This window comes from Lipomyces doorenjongii, assembly GCF_038497915.1.
Source record: "Lipomyces doorenjongii strain NRRL Y-27504 unplaced genomic scaffold V1508scaffold_97, whole genome shotgun sequence".
Lineage (NCBI taxonomy): Eukaryota > Fungi > Ascomycota > Lipomycetes > Lipomycetales > Lipomycetaceae > Lipomyces > Lipomyces doorenjongii.
The window spans coordinates 23245-46945 of record NW_027118164.1 but is presented as its reverse complement, the minus strand read 5'-3'; the positions used below and the strand labels follow the sequence as shown (position 1 = coordinate 46945).

General features: G+C 47.5%; 11 protein-coding genes across 11 annotated transcripts; 2 read left to right on the top strand and 9 right to left on the bottom strand.

Moving 5' to 3' along the window:
• Positions 1-1444: 1444 nt before the first annotated feature.
• Positions 1445-2122, top strand: V1508DRAFT_361066 (uncharacterized protein; the record flags this gene model as incomplete). The annotated part of the gene is made up of 2 exons (XM_066937165.1): positions 1445-1573; positions 1610-2122. 2 exons carry the CDS (start codon positions 1445-1447, stop codon positions 2120-2122), a joined length of 642 nt encoding a protein of 213 aa, XP_066792879.1.
• A 7-nt stretch (positions 2123-2129) lies between these two features.
• On the bottom strand, positions 2130-3545 carry V1508DRAFT_406726 (uncharacterized protein; the record flags this gene model as incomplete). Its single annotated transcript, XM_066938794.1, has 4 exons — positions 2130-2357; positions 2422-3019; positions 3075-3327; positions 3350-3545. The coding sequence occupies 4 exons, from the start codon at positions 3543-3545 to the stop codon at positions 2130-2132; spliced, it is 1275 nt and encodes a 424-aa protein (XP_066792878.1).
• Positions 3546-5867: 2322 nt separating this feature from the next.
• Positions 5868-7123, bottom strand: V1508DRAFT_464523 (major facilitator superfamily domain-containing protein; the record flags this gene model as incomplete). The annotated part of the gene is made up of 3 exons (XM_066942902.1): positions 6910-7123; positions 6229-6873; positions 5868-6178 (listed from the first exon to the last, which is right to left on the bottom strand). Exons 1-3 carry the CDS (start codon positions 6977-6979, stop codon positions 5868-5870), a joined length of 1026 nt encoding a protein of 341 aa, XP_066792877.1. The 5' UTR covers positions 6980-7123.
• A 329-nt stretch (positions 7124-7452) lies between these two features.
• Positions 7453-8616, bottom strand: V1508DRAFT_426458 (uncharacterized protein). Its single transcript, XM_066941570.1, has one exon. It carries the CDS (start codon positions 8220-8222, stop codon positions 7668-7670), a length of 555 nt encoding a protein of 184 aa, XP_066792876.1. The 5' UTR covers positions 8223-8616; the 3' UTR covers positions 7453-7667.
• Positions 8617-10964: 2348 nt separating this feature from the next.
• V1508DRAFT_335075 (uncharacterized protein) lies at positions 10965-11408 on the top strand (the record flags this gene model as incomplete). The annotated part of the gene is made up of 1 exon (XM_066936655.1): positions 10965-11408. A coding segment is annotated over one exon (444 nt), but the record flags the coding sequence as incomplete, so codon positions are not given.
• A 962-nt stretch (positions 11409-12370) lies between these two features.
• On the bottom strand, positions 12371-14743 carry V1508DRAFT_426453 (uncharacterized protein). The gene is made up of 3 exons (XM_066941569.1): positions 14133-14743; positions 13873-14062; positions 12371-13811 (listed from the first exon to the last, which is right to left on the bottom strand). Exons 1-3 carry the CDS (start codon positions 14497-14499, stop codon positions 12539-12541), a joined length of 1830 nt encoding a protein of 609 aa, XP_066792874.1. The 5' UTR covers positions 14500-14743; the 3' UTR covers positions 12371-12538.
• A 1440-nt stretch (positions 14744-16183) lies between these two features.
• Positions 16184-17281, bottom strand: V1508DRAFT_361072 (uncharacterized protein; the record flags this gene model as incomplete). The annotated part of the gene is made up of 2 exons (XM_066937166.1): positions 16184-16815; positions 16870-17281. The coding sequence occupies 2 exons, from the start codon at positions 17279-17281 to the stop codon at positions 16184-16186; spliced, it is 1044 nt and encodes a 347-aa protein (XP_066792873.1).
• A 479-nt stretch (positions 17282-17760) lies between these two features.
• On the bottom strand, positions 17761-18504 carry V1508DRAFT_435337 (galactose mutarotase-like domain-containing protein; the record flags this gene model as incomplete). Its single annotated transcript, XM_066942061.1, has 3 exons — positions 17761-17888; positions 17915-18260; positions 18415-18504. 3 exons carry the CDS (start codon positions 18502-18504, stop codon positions 17761-17763), a joined length of 564 nt encoding a protein of 187 aa, XP_066792872.1.
• Positions 18505-18599: 95 nt separating this feature from the next.
• Positions 18600-19179, bottom strand: V1508DRAFT_400358 (glycoside hydrolase superfamily; the record flags this gene model as incomplete). The annotated part of the gene is made up of 2 exons (XM_066938328.1): positions 18600-18849; positions 19085-19179. 2 exons carry the CDS (start codon positions 19177-19179, stop codon positions 18600-18602), a joined length of 345 nt encoding a protein of 114 aa, XP_066792871.1.
• Positions 19180-20148: 969 nt separating this feature from the next.
• V1508DRAFT_400357 (uncharacterized protein) lies at positions 20149-20930 on the bottom strand (the record flags this gene model as incomplete). The annotated part of the gene is made up of 3 exons (XM_066938327.1): positions 20149-20413; positions 20650-20732; positions 20772-20930. 3 exons carry the CDS (start codon positions 20928-20930, stop codon positions 20149-20151), a joined length of 507 nt encoding a protein of 168 aa, XP_066792870.1.
• Positions 20931-21297: 367 nt separating this feature from the next.
• Positions 21298-23686, bottom strand: V1508DRAFT_426444 (uncharacterized protein). The gene is made up of 6 exons (XM_066941568.1): positions 23518-23686; positions 23181-23465; positions 22893-23095; positions 22538-22821; positions 22361-22482; positions 21298-22282 (listed from the first exon to the last, which is right to left on the bottom strand). The coding sequence occupies exons 2-6, from the start codon at positions 23288-23290 to the stop codon at positions 21667-21669; spliced, it is 1335 nt and encodes a 444-aa protein (XP_066792869.1). The 5' UTR covers positions 23291-23465; positions 23518-23686; the 3' UTR covers positions 21298-21666.
• Between the last annotated feature and the right edge of the window lie 15 nt (positions 23687-23701).

Sequence of the window (23701 nt, the reverse complement as noted above, 5' to 3'; positions counted from 1 at the left end):
TTTAGGGTTATTTCGACTTTAGTGCGGCTTATTACTATGGCCTGTCCATCCTGTCCATCCTGTTCATGGCCATGAACGCCAGTTTACTATGTTAGTGAAAATAGTCCTTACGGATTCAGAGGGAGAAAGCTCAGCATTTACTCTCCGTGAGGTTAGATACTCCCCAAGGTTCAGTATGAGTCTGCTGTCGATAGGCCGAGCCACAGACGTGTGTGACGACGACGTCGAAATAACATTCAAAAGACAAGACGCGTACCTGCGATTTGATGGCACCCAAGAAGAATTTCATATTGGTCATAAAGAGGACGATATGAAGCTTTATGAATTGGCTGGAAGCGTCCCCCGATGTAACGAATCAGTGCTCGGTGTCAGAGAGGACGAACTCAAGATGTGGCATCATAGACTTGGCCACGCCAACATGCACGACATTAGTGAGATGCTGTCAAAAGGACTCGTGAAGGTCACCACAAATAGTGACATAGCCGACAAGGGACGATTCTGTGAAGCCTGCGTCAACGGAAAGCAGACAGTAGACACATTTCCCTCACAGGCAGAACGTGCCATGCGACCGCTCGAAATAATTCACAGCGATCTCTGCGGACCGTTTAGTACCGAGTCGCTTGGAAAAGGGCGATACTTTGTCACATTCATTGATGACTTCTCGCGCTACGTTACCATGTACGTACTGCGACGCAAGAGCGAGGTCTTTGAAAAATTTAAACAGTACAAGGCACTTGCTGAGAATAAATTCTCTGGACATGGATATAAAATTTCAACGTTACGTACAGATAACGGTGGTGAATATCTCTCAGATGAAATGAAGTCATACCTACTGGATGTGGGTATTCACCACGAACTTACGGTCCCCTATACACCACAACAAAATGGGGTCAGCGAGCGGATGAACCGTACTCTGTTAGAGAGTGTTCGAACCATGTTGTTCGAAGCCGATTTACCAAAGTCATTCTGGGCCGAAGCCTTAAACACAGCAGTCTACATTCGAAACAGGTGTAAGACCCGTGCGGTCAAAGGAAAGACACCACACGAAGTCTGGACAGGTCGGGTTCCATCGATCTCTCACATACGAGTCTTTGGATGCGAATCATGGATGCAAATTCCTGAGGCAAAGCGACAGAGTAAGCTGGACTCGAAGTCCATCAAGGGCGTTCTCGTTGGTTACTCGAACGCCAGTAAAGGATATCGGATCTACAGTCTAGATAAAAAGAGAATTGAAATCGCGAGGAATGTGAAGTTTAATGAAAAGTCGATAGGCGGGATACAAGGTCTAGAGTATGAAGATGCAGTATTATTACAAGAGGAGATTGATACAAATGATTATAACAATGATGGTAATACTGCGACTGAAGTTGATACGGTAATATTGAGTCAAAGGCATGTAACTGGCGGAGTACGACAGCATGTAATGAACAATAAGGACGGTGAGATGGACATCGACGTGGAGGAGAGACCTGTATATGAACACGAATATGTAAATGATATCGAGAATATGTCTGTTGATGAGAAGATTCATGTACCTGGAGAAGAGGATGCAATCGGGGAAGAAGAAATGATGGTAGAAAGAAATCCGGCAACAAGAGCAAGAGCGGAGAGTGGTGAGAGTGGTGACACTGCGGAGCCGATACAGACTGGCGAAGTTGTGCCGTATGGTCATGGAGTGATAAGACGACGGGAAGAGAGGTCACCAGACACGAGTGACGGTGAAGGACAGGGAAAGGAAGTCGTAAAGAGAACAAGAAGAAACCCGGGCAGAGAAATAGTGCTCAGAGATGATACTGCTTATGAAGACGACTGGAGGCCAGTCGAAACTGGGATGGTCCTGCGCGCGGATGGTACAGTCATAAAGCCAGACGATCTAGAGGGAGACGCGCCTCACGAAGGTCACAATCAAGCCAGTCAACCTCGGAGACATTGGGGAGTGGTTGTTCCGAGCACATTTTGGACATTTCAAAAAGTTTCAGTGGTATTTTGGACAGTTCCCCTAAATGAAATCGTAGTGACTCGTATTTGGATGCGTGTAAAAGAACTCTGGGCCAAATTATTGGCTTGCAGGGCACTTTACGAGTTGTCCTCTGAAGGTAGAAAGTTTATTGCAGTTGGATAAACCCCTCTTAATGTAACCGCAATTTCTCGTGGAGGTATAGCTCGAGCCTGTCTTGCGCAACTAATCCCATGCGATTCATTACCGAGTTGAGAAAGGTACGACTGTCAAAAGGGATAATATCATCCTCAATGTTGGCAGCTTGCCATGCATCGTGCGGATAGAAATCGCTTATTTTAAGGTTAAGCGTTACAGGGAGATCATCATGGGCAAGTGCGAATCCATCTTGAATCAGTTCCTAAAACCAGCCTGTATGTGAGTAGGTTTATTCTCTACCAGATGAATCGGATGATATCACTCACAAATGTATCATGTGAACCTTGTCGCCAGACTTCAATGAAAGCTTTGTTCAGCCCCCCAACCCACGTGTGACCCCTGTACTCAAGTGGACCATAGTAGCCTAGTGTGATGTTCGTTTCGACGGTTTCAGCAAGACTCTGTGCCATTGCTTCCAGCTCTGCTGCCACACCCGCGATATTCGTGTATCGCGTATCAGGATTTCTGAATCGTGGAGACTCTTTAAAGCAAATCAATATGACCACGTTGACGCCCTTGCCATTGATCCACATATCTTTGTCCTCAAGAACCTTGCCATAGGTCTCACTTGTCCCAACTTCAATGGCAATCATCAGTTTACCAGTGCCGACCGTAGGCTTATAGATGAATCCTCCATCTGGCTCCTTCCTGCTCCTGTTGTAGCCACCACGACCGAAAGATTGAGTGGTAGATCCACACTGGAGAATATGAGGCAGTGTATCCGGACTGCGCGTAGAGAGATAGTCTTCAACGTATCTAACGATCTTTTGGTCGATCCAGCGGGCTGCTCCTTCGTGGATGCTATTGGGGCAGGTCACCACAGTCACTGTTTCAGTGAAGCTATTGTACGCCAAAGAGGGGTACCTGTAATATCAAATACTGTTAGTTATTTTCTGACAACAGCGGCAACCGAACGTACCTCTGATCCTCGGAAATGCCTTCTGCCGATTTTGCCTTGTCCAGTTGCAGAAACTTTTCGTAGGGCAGTTGAACATCTAATCGCTGCTCTGGCGTATTTTCTTTCAGAAGCGTGAATGCCTTGTTGTAATTAGAAAGAACTTCCGAGTCTGTAACTGACATCTTTTTTGTTATCTCAGTCAACGCAGGGGATTCCGTCTCGTTGTCCAATTTAACTTTTGCTGTGCTCTTCTGCCTGGTCGCTGACCGGATGGCTGCCGGGGTCGGTATTTTCACCAATGCCGCCTGTTGACTCGTTGACCGGCTTTCTCTTGACTGTAGCCCCCGTGGCATTTCCTACGGGCTTTGTCTCATTCTTTTGGCTAGATTCGGTGTGATCATTGTCAGACGGAGTCGCGATCGGCGCCACGCTTCGTGAGGCTCGGCCGCCGCTAGCTGATTGCGGATCGTACCCTCCGTAAACGGCATCCATGACGTATTATGTTGATATGGAACAGTGTGATGGTTGAGGACCGAAAATATAACCCGGCAAGGAAGTGCGAGGAATAGTTCGGAGGCAGACTGGCTCTGTTTATCTGCTGGACATTTGGACTTTGACCGACAGTGCGTCTCACGTACTACGATGTCAAAGAGCCAACTATCTTCCAAGCGTGAGATATGTGCCGCCATTTTGTCACTGAAACGTCTACGCAAATTATGTGAATAATTTTTGTTTGATTCTCCAATTATTGGTTTTTGATTTTCTTTTGTACCAAGATGGCGAACAAGGTATTTTTGGAACGGGTCCTGAGGGTAATGCAAATTGATTTTGTCTGATGGAGAGATGTTCAACATTCATTTAGCAATCGCCAGGGTCCTTCATGTAACGAAGTCTTGCAAGATGATGAAAGAGCATTACAATGACGGGACAAAATTCCCGAAAATTCAAATTCATGAATATAAAAGATGGTATTTCCTAAGTATAGTTTTGTAAGCGCGGGGATGGATGACAGGATCGTTGAGGCGTTCGCTAAAAAATCCATGTTTAGGTTGTACTTAGTGTCCATGATGTAGGGGTGGACACGAATGATGAATGTATTCGCATTCGTACGAATATTCGCAATTCGAATGCGAATATTTTGAATATTTCATGCGTACGAATGCGAATGCGAATAAAAACAAATTATTCGTAATTTTTCGCAATATTCGTACATATTAAATACATTGAACTAGAAGTCAAACTTGTGTCGTTGGCATACATATCCCTTAACAACGCTAGCTTCCTCATGGTGTCTGCACTGAGGGAGTGTCTACGTAGGCCCGGCAAATATAACACGCAGTTCAGGGGGCTGAACCTGGGCGACTGCTCCATAGTAATGAGTCGCACGGAAGCCAAGTAGTCACCCCAAGTTCAGGGTAGTGGGTCAGTATACAAAACGTGGGCGACTACGGTTATGGTAAGATGGGCGACCAAGTGTTGCCCGAGGCACTAGAGATATTTTGCCACCAAGTTCCTTAAAAGTTCCGTAGCAGAAATGCACCCTAAAGAGGTAACCCTAGCCTTAAAGTTATTTCTTTCGGCGATTCTGAAACAGAAATTTTGCACATTCAAACTTCCGTACATTACATTAAGGTTTAAGTACAAACTCTCTGGCGGTGTTTGACTAGGCAAGATGTCAACAGCACGAACGCGCTCGACAAGATATCCGGTCCTTAGTTCACAATGCCTGGCACTCGTCGTCAACGCCAAAAACAAGTAATAGTGGCTGCTGCTGCATCCTGTATAGTAACAGCAAGTGTCCAATTTTATATTCTGGTCTTGCTACGCATTGTGCTCGCTGGGTCCGCCGCAGATGTGTTCCAAACGGCTGCCCAATAATGTATGACAGTACGGCATTCAAGTTCGATAGTATTGACGATTCGGAGGCTATATTTCGATTTCGGTTCTCCAAGAGGGAGATACGCACCATCTTGCCTTACCTCCGACTTGATCTCATCCATTGGTCGAATCGCAATCGCCCTGAACATTTGACAGCATTTTGCATTCTTCTGCGACGGCTTGCATTCCCGGAGAGGTGGGGATCCATGGTGAGGGACTTCGGACGGTCACAGACTTATCTGTGCTCCGTGACAAGAGACGTAGTTTGTCATCTTGTGCGTCGCTACAGGGCCAAGTTGGAATGGGACTTTGAGCAGCTGACACCAGAGACTCTTTTGCGGTACGCCGACCATGTGGATAAAAAGTGCGGCTGTGCAAATATCTGGGGCTTTATAGACGGTACGTTCAGACCAACTACGCGTCCGACTGAGAACCAAAGGGTTGTCTACTCTGGGTATAAGCGTGCCCATGATTATAAGTACCAAGCAGTGGTGAGTCCGGACGGCCTTATTAAATGCCTCTTTGGACCCATGGAAGGAAAAATTGGAGACTGGATGATGCTTAAAGAATCAGGACTTGAAGATATCCTAAAGCAAATGGATTCTATGCTCCCTGCTGGCCAGCATTTGTGGATATATGGCGACGCCGCATACTCTGAAGGTTATGGTATCATGGGGCCGTTCAAGACTACCAGATCCCATCTTGTACTAACTGTGGCACTAGAGGCATAAGAATAACCTCATGTGAAGAAACACTTCTTGTTGAGGATTAGACACATTGCGTACTACTACACAGTATTTCTGTGTATATATAGAGGTTCAATTACCTTGGATACGATAGTTAAGACTACGGACATCCAGCAACCCTTTTTCTTTCTATTTAAAAGTTCTAATCGAGCTTACTTCCACTGTGCTCTACCAATCAATATCGCATATTTCAATACTTCGTAAGCATGGCGAAGCAAACAGGCGGCAACGCAACGATGACACCGCTGAAAAAGCCTGTGACGACTGCCTCAACAACCATTCCCGCTGTATTGGTCACACCGAGCATACAGAAGACTGTGATGCTCAAGATCAGCGCCATCGGCCCAAACGTATTGAACACGCCAATGCGATCAGACACTGCGTTGGGCGCAATTCGCCCGACGATCGACGCAGCGTTAAAGATAGCAACCATGTAAAATCCCAGCAAGCTGTTGGGGAAGCCCTCATTGATTGGATAGTAGGAGATGTAGAAGATCAGCACTGAATTGCCAATAAACACAATCAGGACGGCCAATGCAAGTAGGGCACACCTGTACATGCCGACCAGTCTATCAAACCGCGAGGCTTTGGTGGTTTGATGCGCTGCTTCATCACAATCACTGGGATAATAAAGGTCCCGAGGGAGATGAAGGCTACGCTCCGTACAGCCCAAGGAAAGCCGATCGGTCCGATGAGTCGATAAAGCACGATAGGGTAGATGACGCCACCTAGCGATGAACCAGAAGATGCGATACCAACTGCCAGGCCAATGTGCGAGCTGAACCATGTCGGAAGTAGCGAAACAGTGGGCGTGAAAAGTAAACCACTACCAATACCAACGCAGATAGCCTGTGCCAGCAGCGCCTGCCAGTATTCGTGACATAAGGAGAGCATCATGTAACCCAAAACGACCATAAAGCTACCAGTAAGGAGGAGTAGGCGGAGGTAGCCTCGGTCGTAAATAGGTCCAGCAACAATGCCGGTCAGCTGAAGTAGGAAGCACTGGATGGAGCCGATCCAGGAGATATTGGAGGAAGACTCGGTAAAAAGTGCGCTCGACTCGTAGTAGGTTTGGAAGACCGCAAATGTGTTGATCAACCCCCAGGTGTTGAAGAAGATCATGAAGCCTCCAGCAACCTGAAGCCATGCCGTGAGTCCGCCATTAGGAGGAGGCGGAGGTCCTGCCGGCTTTACGACTTCAGGCTTGTGAGTAACAATTTGTTTGATCTAACTGTCGTTGTTACTGCTGGACGATGCCGTCTCTTTCTGCTCGGGGGCTTCGATCATGGGGTCAGGGGCCATTTTGCTCGATATTGCCAAGTAATAAAGGACCAGTTAACTAAGTCGAGCGCAGATAACAAGTGAAGTAGTGTCGCAAATGAATCGACTCTGAAGATTGTTTCGACAGACACATCGAAGAAGAAAGATTGCGATTTTATGAAAAGAAGACAGTTCTAAGGACAGGTGCAGGTTGTTGGTCCGCCGAATCGGCCAACAGCCGAGCACGTGACTGTGGATCTGGAAGCACATCTCCTTGTTTTGGTACAAATTCTATAGAAAGTTGGTTAGCGCCAGTGGTACAAGAACCGAAATTGCTAACATATTTTCAGTGAAGGTACCCATTCAACAGCCTTTCATTTGACTACCAAAAGAGACTAGTACAACTTTTTCTTATTTCTTGCATAACACAGGAACCACCTATAATTATTCACTTTATATCTATCAACTCGCTACAAAGACGTAAGACATATAACTTATGAAATAGTGTACAAAACCTGTAGAGAATATACAACCTTTCCGATACTTTATCTGCCGACGACTACTATCTATGCTGAAACACCGTTATTCTCATTGCAAAGGAATTCAACAGTATATCAATCAATGTCAAAAAAAAACCTATTCCTCCACGACAAATATATCAAAACCCAACCAATTAACCGGCAGTCCAGTTTGCGAAGACTGGACCGCATACTATTTCGGGTCACCGAGTCTATGATGTTATTTGAGTTTCGCTCTCTCTCTTTCTCAAAGCTATCCTAAAGGCTAAAATATGTGAGCATTCAAATTCTCCAACAACGTGGGCAGACCTTAATAACACTGTCCAGAAACTACCGAGATTGGTTTTGGGGCCGCATATGGAAGTACGTGATCGGTGCTTTTCGCATTGTGTTACCGCTATTCCCCAGCGCCTCTTCATATGACCTCTTGAACTCTGTGAAGAACACTTTCTTATTCGAAATAAGGAGCATATATGGCGCTGCATTCTGGGATTGAACCTGCATTGTTCTCCCGACACCCAATTCATCAACCGAAGAAGTTCCATGGCTTCCTCATCGTCCTCTTCACCCGCTTCAGGATCTTCGGCTGGTAGAAGCTGCAGTGATTCCAACTCCTCGGCATACGTTAATGGGTTTGTCTCCTCGTCAGTACAGTCATTCGATTCGATGCCCTGACCGATAATATCCCGTCCAATAAGCTCATCCTCATTGAACTTGACTAGAGGCCACCGCTCCTGAAATAATCCAGGATTAAATGCTGGTGGCATGCGGACGATGAACGGCCGGTTACTATCAGGCTGGGACGAATAGAAAGACACTGTGGTATGATGATGAACATGTTAATGAAATAGGGCGAATATTCCGACGGAGAGAAATATTTTTACAAGCGGACGTCCGCCAGGAGCCTGCTTCCAGAAGTTGGCAAATGTGGACTGGGACTCGACAGGCCAAAAGTCCATGTTTTCACCAATGATCATGAAGAAACGGTCGAACCACTTTCCAGGAACATACGGTTCGCCATTGGGACCGGTTAGTGCGTGCCTCTTGCCATGATTCCGATGAACAGCAGGGGAAGCACTGGCGCCGAGGGTGACAAGCACAGTAGTGAAAGCGACAGCAATGGTGGTCTTCATGTTTGGCGATGATTAAAATGATTTTAGCGGTAATGGATGACGAGAGATTCTCGTTGAGAAAGGACCTGGCTTTTATATAGGCGTAATTCCATGCATGTCGGCGTAGACGAACGTTTGACGTCAAGGCCATATCCTCATTGGACAGCGGCGACGAATCCATAACAGCGTGCCATTCGGCCCGTGGCGGGGGACTGAGCCTCTATGGAGCTCATCGTCCACCTACCAATGCATTGGACTGCACAAATCCCCGCAGCTGAGAGATTTATTGCAGATGACAAATACAGTCGAGTGTAATTAGCAAAATTGCAGACCGAAACAAGTTATAGGCTATCTTTGAAGCTTTGCAGCATGGCGATTTCCGCCTTCAGTATTTACCATTATTAGCTGGCGCGGATGAACATTAAGACTGTAGAGTATTTAATGAGTGGATAAAGTGAGATATGGAGACACAGTGGATCTCGTAGCTTGCCAGTCAGTCTGCAGCTATTGCACCACGTGTGAACGAACCCTGTGCACCACATGCAGGGTTTCATAACATAAGCTTTGTTCAAGCTTCGCTAAGCCTTCACCCGTCCATTCCGAGACTTCGTGAAACCTTGTAAGTGCTCCGCCATAGTTAAGAGCCGCATTACCCGCAATTTACCCGGCTAAAGTGGCGTGGCATGGTTATGCACCGTAGTAAAGCAGGGAGAATGCCTGAGGGTGCCCCGGTTAAGTCGCAGCCAACGATAGCCCCGTCAGTCCTCGGCTTCCGCCTGGTCGACGACAGCCGGGTGCTGAGTTAGGGCCCAAGGTGATGACTACGCTATCATATAGGTTGGCCGGCGACACGGTCTACCACAAGAAGGGAGCCTGTCAACAGTCTGAGATCTTCTCCGAACACTTTATTTTACAATTCCTACAGTTTGGTCATTTCGCTAACATTCTAATGCAGGCAGACAGTGTTCTCGACCTCCACGCAAGAGGGCGGCCTGGAGTCGGACAATGCCAAGATGGCGAGAACCAAGCCACCTGGTTGCTATCGGTCCCGACGACGCGTCCTCTTGTTTGTCCAAATGGGTTTCTTTATTTATGTATCTATTCATGCGAGTGTGGCTAATTGTCCTTGAAAGCCAATTAGTGTCTGTTGCTAGTTCGTCCTCCTGGGGCGCACGGGAGAGCACCAAGGCGGTTGGTCATGCGCTGAGGCTTGCATCCTCCCTTAGTGGTGCAGGGCATTACCACCAGATTTCCAGGGGGTCTGGTAGGCCGTCTAAAGCAAGCGTTGCTGTCATATCATGGCAACATTGTCAATGAATGTCACTAGGACTCGTTTGTACGGTGAACTGAACCACGGTCTAGGGTTTTACTTCAGAACATGTAACTTATTTCATAATCGCGTGTGCCACACAAGCAAGTTTGCCAGCCTCTCTATCCACACCACACCAAATCATCGATATCACCAAATAAAAAACTTTATTCAGATGATTAAAATGCCCCTACCTCACCCTGAAGAAGGACGGACAAATGTATCATCATCTCGGCACTCTTGATAAACTGATCAAACGCCTGATATAGCCTGGAGACTCCATATGTGCCTTTAACAACTGATTAAATAAATAAATAGTAGATAAATAAATAATGGCTGTTTTATGAATAGACGTCAAGACAGATGTTGATATAAGCGTTACGGATTTCCCATGGATATTCCTTGCAAATTAATATTTGCAGAACCTATTCCATTCTTATGTACTCGTCGGAATGTGTGGAACTAAATCGCCGTCTCTTGTGTAGCCTATAGGGTAACAAAATGGTTTTCCTGTTAAAGCTAAGCAGGGCATATACATCTATGTACACAATATTGATGACATTATGAGCCGGATCTAAGAGACCAGGCACACGATCTGCGGGTTTGTGAGCAAGGTTTATGAATTCTAGACAGGAGATCCTTGCAAAATGAGCTTGGCCGGGTACCTTGCCTGACTGGGACTGCGGGTTTGGGAAATAAGCTGTATAACCGAGGCTTTTGTGTCGGGCCGACTCCTCGGCCCGAAAATATACGTTTCGTAGAGGCATAAATTCTAATTGCCTAGCAACTGCTGACCTTAATAGTATCTTTATGATCAGTCATGCGTCTTCCGATCATAAAAGATGCTTCGCGGGCTTTCTTCATAAATAACTATCTGCGTAAAGGTCTACCATGCCTTTTCCGTGGTACCTTTTCCAACTTTCCAGCGCTATTGAATGGATCACGCCATCAACAGTCAACGCAAGCAATCCACATCTAAATTTACCCTACTTCCTTTCACTAATCGACGCTAGTGGAAAGGATCGTTGATGTGGAGAGTGGACGGTTTAATCACAATTCTGAGTCCGGATGGCCCACAGGGAGTTTTCCGCATTCAAATTCCGTTATCGTTGTTTCTGAGATTGCAATCTATGACAGACATTCCTAAGGAGTACGCGAATTTATATCTTGCGCAGACCCCGTTACTGAGCTGTTTACCAGCATTGTCTGAGGATTGCCTGCCAAAGCCCGAATATTTGCCAGATACGAGTTATATATATGGGTCTAGTGCATGGATAGGCAGGAATACATTTACACCGCGACACTTTGATCCGAATGAGACCCTATATGTGATGGTTAGAGGTAAGAAGAAAGTTGTACTATGGCAAAAGTCTTCTGTTGGTGAAGGCCAAGGAAAGCGAAGAGGAGGGTTAATCAATGATAATTTCAGCCCTCCTGCATTGGGCGAGACTCCATGGGACATGGTGGTGATAAATCCAGGTGATGGACTTTATATACCAGAGCGATGGTGGCATGAGGTTGAGAGTTTGGGGACCGGAGAATTTAGGGATCGGCACGGATACACGGATAACGGACATATCAGCGGATATCCGTCAAAATTACGGATACGGATAGACATTAGGCAGACACGGATACGGATACGGATACAGAAAAAGCAATCTTGATTAGTCATATCCGTGGATAATCCAAGGATATCCGCGGATAAGACACATAAATAAAGCTATCATGCAAATTATTACCGAAGGAGGTATTGAATTTTCGGCTGTGTCGGGAATAGATAGTCATAAGGAACAACCAGCTTTACGCAGTAGCTTGGCGAGGAACGCAGTAATAGTCGGTTCAGGCGATTGACTCTGTTAAAGAGTTCATATATGCCGCAATAAAATCCGTTTGTATTTCTTTGTTTCCTTCTTTTAATAATGTTAATAATGGTAAGTTACTGTACTAGAATTTCTTAATATTATATTAGTTAATTATTATTTATAACTAACGTAGTTCATAAGCGAGTGTGCCACACAAGCGAGTGTGCCATACCACGTAAAAACACCAAAATATGACAGTTTCTTAATTCTCTTTACACGTACGAGTATTATGACCAGTTTCGCCGCAATTGCCACATCGTCTTTGCTTCGTTTCCTTCTCACCCAATTGATCGTTCTTCCCCCTTTTTTCATGCTGTGTCTGTTTATCGACATCTACTCTCTGTATGAAATCAAGACCTTCCTGTACTGTAAATATCCGCGGATATCCAGGGATATGACGGATACGGATACGGACAAGCCCATTTCTTCTGGACATGGATACGGATACGGATAAATATATGTTGCCTGGATATGGATACGGATATGGATAACGAAAATTCTTATCCGTGCCGATCCCTACCGGAGTAGCGGCTAGCGTGAGTTATACATACCGCTTATTCGTAATTTTACACAATGCTTCTAACAGTTTACTGATAGGTGAATTGGTGGTTTCGAGAACCAGCGAAGTAAACGCATTTTACTTGTTGGGCAATACACGTGCCAGACCTCAGTGTGCCTAATTACATCTGCTTGGTTTATCATGCTCACCAAAACACTTGTCGTCATCGTAGAAACGTAGCGTATAAATTGGATATCATTCATTGCCTATATTCACCTCATAGAATGAGTATTTAGATATGTTATATTCCTCCTGAGACAAATGTTGATGTTCTTCGGCCACCCACGACCAGCACGTCCACGCCGTCCTCGATTTCCTTCTTACTGGGCATGTTGCCCCTCCGCATGAGAACCGCGCTCTGGGCCATTATAGGGTCCATGGCAATGGTGGCGACCGCCACGACCGTCTGTCCCTTGCAGTAGTACGCAGCGAACTTAGAATTCTCAGGCTCGCCTTTCAGTACGAGTGAGTCCCAGCCGCCGGCAATGCTGCCGCAATAGCGCAGCTGCATGCCCGCCGCAGACCAGAATATTGGAATGAACAACTTCGGCTTCAGTGGCTGTGAAGAGGTGAGCGAGTGCACGATCATGCGCGCGACGATGCGGCCGGCGTTCTGAGCGACGTTCCAGTGCTCGATGCGCGTGTAAGTGCCCTTCTTAGGGTCTGAGCCCGGGCCGTGATACGGGTACGTGGCGATGTCGCCGATGGCAAATACGTCGCCGCTCAGCCCGGACACGACGAAGGACTCGTCCGTCTTGAGAGAGCCGTCCTTTTCCAGACTGACAACCGGGTTATCCCTGAGGAAGTCGGTCGCGGGTCTCACACCCACGCCGAGAATGACAAGGTCGGCTGGCAGGACAATGCCATCTTGGAGATGGACGGCGCCGACCTTGCTTGGGTCTGACTTGCACGGGGTCGCCTTGTCCACGCCTGCCGACATCTTGAACTTGACCCCGGATTTTTCCAGATTAGTCTGGAAGAATTTACCGACTTCCTCGCCCAAGACACGTTCCATCGGCGTCTTCGACGTGTCGACGATGGTCACATCATTACCCCTGGATAGGGCATTACCGACTTCCATACCGATGAAGGAGCTGCCGACGATTACGACCTTCTTGTTCTTTTCCCCGATTGCTGCCATGATGGCTCGCGCGTCGGTGACGAAGCGGAGAAGGAAGATGTTGCCCAGTTCCTGAAAGCCGGGCAGCGGAATCTGACGTGGAATACCGCCAGTCGCTAGGACAAGCTTCGTGTAGGGATAGGACTTTCCGGACTTCGCGGAGATGGTCTTTATGCCGAAATCGACGGACGTCACTTCATCCGAGACCATGTCAATAGAGGCTGCGTTGTACCATTCTTTCGGCCGCAACTCAATTTTCTTCGCATCTTGGACGAGCGTCTTAGACAGCTTTGTCCGGTCGAGTGGGAGGTTTGGTTCACAGGAAATGACCGTAATGGCACCCTTGAAGGTCAAGTCGCGCAAGGTTTGCACGACGCCAAACGTACCGCTTCCGCTGATGGCACAATCAGACGTCAGCAACCGATCCACACTAGGGTCAAATGTGAGTGACTTACCCTCCAATAACGACCACCTTCTCCGGCCCCTCGACAGCACACTTGACATTTGTATCTCTCCGTCCGCCTTTGATTGCTGCTGGTTCGGCCCTGATGTACACGGCTCCATCTTTCTCATAGACTTCGAACTTGTTCAGCGCGCTCGGCGCAGGGGCGTCCTCGACATCTCCCGTACTGATATTGAAACACGCTGCCACAACATCAGTTTTCCACTCTCACGTCACCAATGCAGAGGCAAACTTCAAAGGAATGGTCTCTACCTCCATGCCACGCGCACGTTATGTGCCCATCGGGCGAGACGACTCCCAACTTCAGCGGAGCGCCATAGTGCGTACATTTATAATTGAGAGCATGCACCTCGTCGTTCACTCTAACGACCAGCACCTTACTGCCCTCTATGCCCTCCACCTCGGACTCGACCTTGTCGAAGTTTCGGATATCGGCCAGCGACGAGATGTCCTTGAGCCTGAACTCTGGTGCCATCTTGACAGGGAATGTTTGCTGCGGCGGACGTAGAAGAGAAGGAACGGTTCGAGAGTCGCCAGAGAATGGTTGACGGATTGCTATTTGGAAGACTTTAGGCGTAAACCCTTGAGACGCAGTAGATCGAAATTCATTCTGATGCATAGAAAATGAGCGATGGTAGCTAATGCAGCGCGGTTTACATCCGCTGCCCGGCGGAAGCACCTCATCTTTACGTCATATGAAGCCAAAAGTATAATAACGCGCCTCTACGTCCCTACGATCGGGTGCTGATTTCGTCCGAGGCAGAGATCGACGGATCGACAGAATGATGCGGAAGTCACAGTCACGTGTAAGTTGTAATGTGCGTAGAGCACAAGTGAGGATTCAGGAGGAATCACAATAGTAGTTCAGAGTTTGCAAGTAGAGAGCTTCGCAAGACTTGTCCACCGGCGTGTGTCTCTGGTTGTAATATTTCATCTGTCTTTCTTGTGCCTTAAGCAACTGGTCTCCAAGCGTCATTCGTAGTTCATGCAGCTTCTTAATTCTGTCTCTGGCTGCGGGTATCTCCCCCTCAGGGACGTCGTCCGCGACGTCAACATAGAATTCTGGATCGTAGCCGTACATGGCGCGAAAAGGCGACATGTGAGTGTATGATTGAGGCTGTTGTTGTAGGCGAATGCAGCTGTTGGCAACAGTTTAGCCCAGTCCATTTGTTCAAGATTCGTAAATGCTCGGAGATAGGTCTCAACGATGCGGTTGAGAATTTCGGTTTGGCCATCCGTCTGCGGATGAAAAGCTGTAGAGAGACCGCGTTTGATTAAGGAGTAATAACAAATTTCTGCCCAAAATTTACTGGTAATTCTTGAGTCGCGATCTGACACGATGCCAGCTGGAGGGCCAAATCTAAGCTCCACTTCAGTGTGCATAAGTTCAGCCAGTTCTGGTGGATCAATGTCATCTCTGACTGGAAGGAACACAGCCATCTTGGTATACCTGTCAACGATCGTCACGATCGCGTTGTAATCTTCAGCTCGGCTCTGGTCGCGGATACAGAGACTTCAATAGACAAAAAAGGGAGAGAAAAACAGACGGTTTCTGCTCTCTGTACAGACGTCACACTTTACGGCGAATTTGGACGGATCCAAAGGACTATTTTCCGCTTTCTCCGATCGCAGAACCATCTTTGATGCTGCAGCAGCCCACAACCGTAACCGTTACGACATTCTATGTCCAAAGCTGAACGACTCACGGATTCCGCTATTTGGCAACTTCTTTCACCCTATCCTATCCTGAATGACGAGTCAGGGTCTGACTATGCGGTGTAGAGTTTGTACGCATAGTAGATACTTCATGGAATGCAAGGTGATTATGGGCTCCGAGTCCAAAATAGATCCATGAATCCGGGATAAGGGTCGTATTTTGAAGTCACATCATATACGTATTAGTGATAAAATCAACTCATATATGGTAATATCATACTACTTTACACACTGTCGACGGGTGTCACCCTCTGACTGTGATTAACTCCGCGAGTGACTGGGACTGTCCATTAGCCTCAAAAAGTCCAGTCACTCAAAGTCAGGTACTAGAATTTTCGGCCATTGACTAAGTTTTGACTAGGACCATTTCTTGATTCACTTAACGAGTACTAAGATGTAGGAAAATTTTTGCGCAGTTACATAGTGCATAAAAACGACTATTTCAGCTTCCAATAGGACTGAAACTCCCACACAAACTGAGCCAAGTCCGAAGAATTAAGTATTCCAAACTTTCGTGCCCAGGAATGATTCCCGAAGCTCCTGCCTCCTTTGTAGATATAAGAGAAGTAACGTTTCCAGGGGATCGATCAATCTGTCTCTGCAACAATCCTCCTGTCGACCCGGTCTTTCAAAATCGACTGTGGCTCCCCAGTGTAGCTGGATTTCTTCATCCATTCAGCTACGGTTTTGATCCTAGTCGGCAAAATTTCGTCCAGTTGCTGGTAATCCCTGGTGAGAAGGCCCTTGTTGCCTGCGCTTGCCCTGAAAAGGTTCCACCAGCCTCTAAAATTTTCTCGATAAGTCATCAGTGTGGGATCATTGGGAGCAAAGTTCACACCAATCTTAGTTTCGGCACCGTTTGGCAAATCTTTCCATGATTTGGTCAAGTATTCTTCTAGGTCCACATCTTCATATCTTGCCGGTTTCCCGGTAACTGATGTAAAAGCTTTCGCAATATCCTCTCCAGAAGCGTGCTGGGTGGCAACGGCAAGGTTGAGGGCCCTGCATTTTTCCGGATTGTCAAACATCCACAATGCATAGGCAGCCAGATCTTTGAGGCAGATGAGAGGTATTGCACCGTCTGCCAATGGATATTCAAATACGTAAGATCCACTTTCATCTTTCCTGGGCTTGAACATTTCGCTCAGGGTTTCCATGTATGGACCGCTGCAAAGAACGCTCCAGTTCATGGGGCTAGCAGACTGTGAAGCAAGAAAGTCTAGAAGAACAAACAGATTAGCTGACCAGTCGGTTAAAGATCGGCAAGGCTCACCTGCAAATTTTCCTTTTCCCTCAACGTGGCTACAACGATACTTCGGATCAAACCCGACCTTCTTACTGCCGTATTCGAGACCACCATAAACAAAGTGCTTCACGCCGCAAAACCGAGCAATATTGTGCATTCGGATACTCCAATAGATTTCATTCTTCTCCCCGATAGCAAAACCATTAGTGTTGATATAGCACATGTCGATATTAGTGAACAGTCTCATGAGGTCGCCCTCATTATAGACATCAGCTTCAATGAGACGCACGTTTTCCAGATCCGTTAAAGCCATTGCTTGTGACGAAGCCGTACTTCTCGTCGGCACTTTGACCGCGTAGCGACGAGACTCTGAAAGCAATCGAACGACAACAGCGCCTTGAGCTCCAGTTCCTCCAACGACAAGGACAGTGGGAAGCATCTTTCCTCTGAATAGATATCTTACAACAGATAAACTCCGGCAATTACCACCTAGACGATGACAAGGAATCATCTGACATCGGGACCGGGACGCGCGGTTATATCTGTTGTGCGCGGTTTATGCAAAACGTGATGATAATGTCACGTGCTGGAGCGACCCCCAACCAAGAGATCCGGCAAGTCTCTGGTACGCTAAGGATACAATGCAATCGATTTGCAAATCCAAACGCAGTCGCATAGTTTGCTCGGCGACGAGATCATGGGGATGTTTGGCATTTTCAATTGCCTGTGCACTGTAGGGGCTGGCGGCCAATAGAACGGACTGTGACTCTCTAGTTGTTGCCCTTGGACGTGGCCTCGAACCTGTTCATCTTTAGTCCCCAAACCCGGCGATCAGCCATTCGCAGCCAGCGAGTATCGAGCCGGTTGTCGTTCTCCTCGGGCACCTCGTACGGCGTGTGCAGCTGCGCAGTGTTGGCTTTAGATACCCATCTTCTGCGACATTTTCTTATCAGCATAAGACTCTCCAGGACTGCGGCCGAACCACGTTGCGTTGTCAAGTGCATCCGCTATAGGCATATTCGGGGTAGTGTCTTGGGTGCTGAATCCTCCGGCGTGAGGTGTATGGACACACTGAGCGTTCCTTCCCTCGAGACTGTGTAAACGGAAGTAGCCAGGAATCCCCAAGCAAGGATCAGGGCACAGATGAAGGCTTTTGAGTTCACTTGGATAGTACCATCAGGCAGCCTCACAGTTTCTAGATAGCGGAGCTGGTTCGTTAGACTGTCAATACCTAATTGACGCCACTCAGCGAGGTCGAAGGGAACATCATTGTTGGTAGGAGGACGCCAACAGCCAACAGAGAGCGCCGCCTTGGTCGTAGGATCGCGTTCGAGGAGTGAGTGGCCATTAACGAACCAGATTGTCAGGTTTCCCGTTACACGGGAAAATGTTAAGGCGAATGTCTGGCCGCTGAGAGTCTGCGAGGTCGCAGTTGTCAGGATTTCAAGACCAGATTTCAGGATAGTGTTCCAGTGAGGCCAAGGCTAGGTTTGACCTGAGACAGTGCTGGAACCAAGCAAACTCGGTGTTGCTGTCGGTCCAATCGTATGCAGTTTTGGACCGGAAGCTCACAGACAGCCAGTTTTCACCGTTGGCAGGTATGGCGACGTCCGACGGTATTCCAAGGTGCGGTATTGATAATCTTGGATGACCTGAGCACATGGTGTCAGTTAGGCGAATACCTCAGTTGGTGGACTGGATATGCTCACTCATCCGTGAATGTCTCGATTTTATAAATTGCAACAATATCGCCAAGGCTAATATATCTCCACCACGACCATATCGTTCTCGACCCAGGCTCGCACCGGCTCATATGCCTTGCTGAGCTCTTCCAGCCCTGGAGTTGGAGTATGATCACTGAAGCAGAGTCCGTCCATTACAAAATCTCCGTCATTGGGAAAATCGCCAAAGTCCCCACCATATGCGTAGTAGCCTGTCTCGCCGGGCTTGGTCGCCTCAATCCAGAGACCGTGATTTGCCCATTCCCAGTCGAAGCCACCTTGAAGCCTGCGATACTGTCGGAACGCTTCTATTCTTTCAAGCCACCCGGAGCATTGCCCATAGCATGGACGTACTCGCAGAGAACTATGGGCTTCCTGAAGTCATCTCCTTCCGAGGTCCGAACCCGACCAGGCGCTCTAAAGAGGGATACATATAAGAAAACATATCTGCAGTCTCAGCTTGGGCATCGCCTTCGTAGTGTATGGGTCTGCTTGGATTAACTTCTTTGGCATATGCATACATTGCTTTATGATTTTGACCGTAAAATGCCTCGTTCCCCAAAGACCAGATAATGACACTCGGATGATTCTTGTCGCGCTTTACAAGCTGGACCATCCGATCAAGGTAAGCATCTCTCCATTCCGGATTATCGGATGTGTACTTAGAAGCCTTAATGATATTCAATGTCGAGGGTCTTGTAACAAAAGACAACGCAGACGCCCTCGGTGACGTCAGTTGACTTCTCGTGCTGTGCACAGATCACAGAACTCCAAAGTCGTCATCCCGCAGTCGCGCTTTACATTGGCCAGCCTCTGTCCGAGGTTGCGTCTTATGTACGACTATCTCGAATGAAGTTAGCAGCGCTAAACTCTAACGCGCGTGTAGAACGCAGACCAGATACTTGCCCCAACTTGCCCAAACTCCTTCCTCTTCCTCGTTCCTCCTTCCTTGCCTATCGCGCTTTACACTTTCAAACAAAACACATTCAATACAACTCTTGTTAAGACCACGTTCTCAATATGCCATCTCAAGGATTCGCCTCAGACATCATGGTAAGTACAACCACCGGCGTTAAACCCGTCGGTGACATCCAAATTGGCGACTACGTTTACGATGCAGCAAATCGGCTAGTCCCTTGCGTCGGTGTCGCCCGGGAAAGGGTTTGTAAAACACTAGGCGATACTCCATGACCCGGACTTTGTTGAAATAGTCTACCAAGATGAGGTCCAATATCCGCAATCTCTGGCTGAATGCACCCTCTCAGCGCACTTACGCGGGAGCCAGTGTAATGATAACTAATACTCAATCTATTGGAAAACGGCACTCTCGACTTACGAAAGTGAACAGACTGTATGTGGCAAACTGCACAAATTTAGCGCATGCAGCCAGCATGCATTGAGACAGGTCTTGCAACCTTCGTAGACAGCAGGCGTCAATTCCTCAGCTGCCGCGGCTGTGGGACAGCGCCCAGGTCTGATAGGGCCTGTAGATGACGCTTTTGCACGTTAGATATCTCTGTCCCTGCCTGTGTCCTTGCCGACCCTTGATTGACAGGAAACTGGAACTGGGGAGGAAGACGTTCTTTCAACTCTCCAATTGGTGGGCGAATTCAGCGACAACGGAAGGGAGCTTTTGTTCATCAAATCCAACACCCGTATCTCGAGCGTAGAGAAGGTTAGTTGCACGGTTAAGAAGTCGACGCATTGAGATACAAGCCAAGAAGTACAGAGATGACTGTTCTTCATCTGTAAGCGACCCTTGCGTGTGGCAGACGCCAGGCAGTGGAACAGATAATTCGATGTCCGCAACCCCCGTCAGCGGAAGCGCAGATAGTTCGGCGAGATCGTCACTGTGAATGTTAGCGCTAACCAAACCGTTGAAATCAATTTTAACGGACCTTTCGAGGATATAGCAAGACCAGAAGATGCGCCGCAAGCACTCCCGCTGCCGAAGGCGAATCTGGTTCCTGGTAGGACAGAACCAAACGGCACTTGGTTGCTGTTGCACTAATGAAGGACCAAGCCTGCAATGGGCGATTTGGAAAGGCGTTCAGGGTACAGCTTCGTCGTGGTTTAAGACACTCACCCTGTGAAGGACAAGCATTGCACAGCCTCTACTGAGCATTCCGCCTGCGCAAGACGGATCTTTTTAAACGCAATATCAAAGTACTACTCACTCGTGGTCCGACGCTGGCTTCGCGAGTCTACATCATCGCAATCTGAATTTTCATTTTCCACAAATGAGCAGATGAGGTCGCCGGCGCACCCCAAAGCTATGACCAGCAGCGCAATACAGGTCTCGGTACTCTCATCGAAAATTCCGGAAGATATCTTCTTCCCCATCCACATTGTTGTTGTCCGTGACATGGTTGGGTACCAAGTCGCTCTTGCTCCGGCTGCGACTTATGTCAGTGTTTTGAATACAGATCAAATGCGCGGATTGTAGTATCAGAGATATGGGCGTCTGCAATCCTAACTGCTGGATCAAATATTCAAGATATCTCGCAGTCTCTGGTGTTCAGCACCACTAAAGGGTTGATTCGTATCGACTATCCATTTGATCAGAAGCTGTTGGAAGTGGCTTCGATCAATCCACATATGATTGAGTTGGCAATTGCCTGTTCCCAAGAATCGAGCTTAAACGTATCCGCAATTGATCTCAGTCTCTTGCTCTCTGGCTTCTGACCACACCCAGCCTTGAAAATGGCGCCAAAGACGCGTCTCAAAATGATCGGGACCAAGAGGGCGGTGTTGAGGATGCAGTGATGCAGCCGATGAGGATACAGAAGAATCGGGCGACGAAAGTTCGGACAGTTCGCAGTCATCCGAGAGAGCGTCGACAGAGATTGGAACTGGTTCTGGCCAGCTCGCAGCACTCACAATGACGCAAAGCACCTGGGCACAGCACAGAGAAGAAGGTATTGTTATTATACATGTTAAATTTATCATGAAATCCTCACCGCGCTAAGCAAAGCCAAGTCAGACCGCATTAGCGTCCCCCGCAATGACGTCACCCAAATGCTACTAATAAAATTTACGGTCAATTTACCGATTCAGTGTGTTCGTAAATTTACGGTAAATTTACCGCTGCCATCCCTATCTGTCATGCATTGACTTCTTGTAAATATTGAAGCAATCGGCATAGGTGTACGACGCCCATTTTAAAGAGGCGCAGCTCGTCAGGCTTCAGCGACATGACCACTGGTCCGACCTTTGCCAGAAACCAGGTTCTATTCTCTTTCGCAGCAGCTGCACCGGTAAAGCACAACCAGACAATGGTCTCTCGATCGGCCTCCAGATACTGACCATCAGTAAGCTGGGAAAGATAAGACCGGAGTTGTTCGACGGCCCCTTGGTTTTCATCTGATGAGAATGGAATTACTCGGCGCAAGGAGTTCAAGAGTATATACGCAGCACAACTGCAAGCGGCGTGCAAGAGATTTTCGTCTCCCAGTTCGTCAGCCAGGAGCTCGTCTTCCAAAATGGGGTTCCTGACGTCTCTTTTCGATATCTGTTGAGATTCGAAAAGCAAAGATGCCTGGTGGACCTGTCTTAGCAGATGAATCAAGGACACTGGAATTCCGTGATCTCTAGGGTCGCTTTCGGATCTGTGCAATACTGCAGAGAGAAGTGTTATTGGAAGCTCGGGCAGTGACGATGAGCCGAGTCTTTCATACGCAGGTAGGGAAGCATTGAGAACTGCGTCGCCAATATCGATCCTGAAAGCAAAATAATCTCAGTCCGAAGCCGCTTCGTGGACGTTCACGTAAGAGAGAAAAGAAAAAGTTATTTCTTACAGGATAATTAGATGTGAGAGGAATCCACCAAGACCTAGCTTGCTCAAACCGCCTTTGGATTTCACCATCTCTTGTAGGCCATTTTTATGAATGTGGGCTTCTTCTACAAGGCAATTCATGCTCTAGATACAATTAGTTCAGCATACTATAACACAACCATATATACTGCATTGTTACCTCATAATGCCACAAATACAAGGCTGCCGCTAAGGTGGTGTCCGGTAGCTTTTGCGGTGAAGAGATATTATTGATTAGCAGTCGTGTTGCGTTGTGCCGATGATAGTGAGTAACTGGGTTGTCGCGCTCGCCGCGAAGCACATCAAGGTGTGAAGATGCCGCATAAAGTATGGCATGAAACATACATGGATCTGAGAAAGCGGCCTGCATCCATGAATTTAGTGAGAATGAATGTGCAGCGCCAAGGTCGATTCCAGCGAAGCTTGGGGAGCATAGATCGTGATCTGCGCCAGATTTAGATGCTGAGGATATCCGTGTAGCAATTAATACGGAAGTAACATTGGGGGTGACTTACAATGGTTGAGAAGGAAAGGCATGTACCATCGTGAAGGGATAGGATACTGAATTGGCGGATCGACATTTAACGTGCTGAGAGAAGGATGGTATGTGTACATCGATCGAGTCGGGAGAAGATCTGTTAATTTTTCCAGCTGCGCTTGGAGCTTGCGGATTTCACGTTGAGTCCGGTCCTCTTCATAGTTACACCTTCGGAATTTACTTCACAGGCACATTAGTGAATCGAGTACAGTACATACGACAGAGGCGGCAAGGAAGGCGCGTTCGTGGAGCGGATCCTACTCACGTTTTGCAAGATGTACACGTAGGAAGCAGTCTATCACATTTCTTCTTTCGTGATTTGCAGATTTCGCACGCTTGGTTCGCGTACCAAGATGTCTTCCGTATGACGACCATTATTCCTGATGGATCTCAATGATTAAAACAGAGAATTTGAGTCTCAACTCGAAATGTATCCAGGATTGACTTTGGTGACTAATCGAAGTCAGGCTGACGGCGGTTCTTACCTCATACGTAATTTTAAGTCGGCGGGTGCTCAGTAGTAAACGAGAAGAACTGACCTGACGTCGGCCTTCAGGACGTTAGCAAGGTGTGTGATACCAACAATAGAGTGGCCGTTATACACTTCGTGCGGCGCGCGGCTTGGAGTGTCGGAGGCCACAATGCCACAACCTGTTAGACAGAAAATGTTTAAGGTTAGGATAAGGGTGATATTGTGAGACATAGATTAGAGTTAAATGAGGGTGCAGCCCTCGACATAGATAAGAACATTGTATATAGACGGCGAGGAGACTCACAAGGAAATAC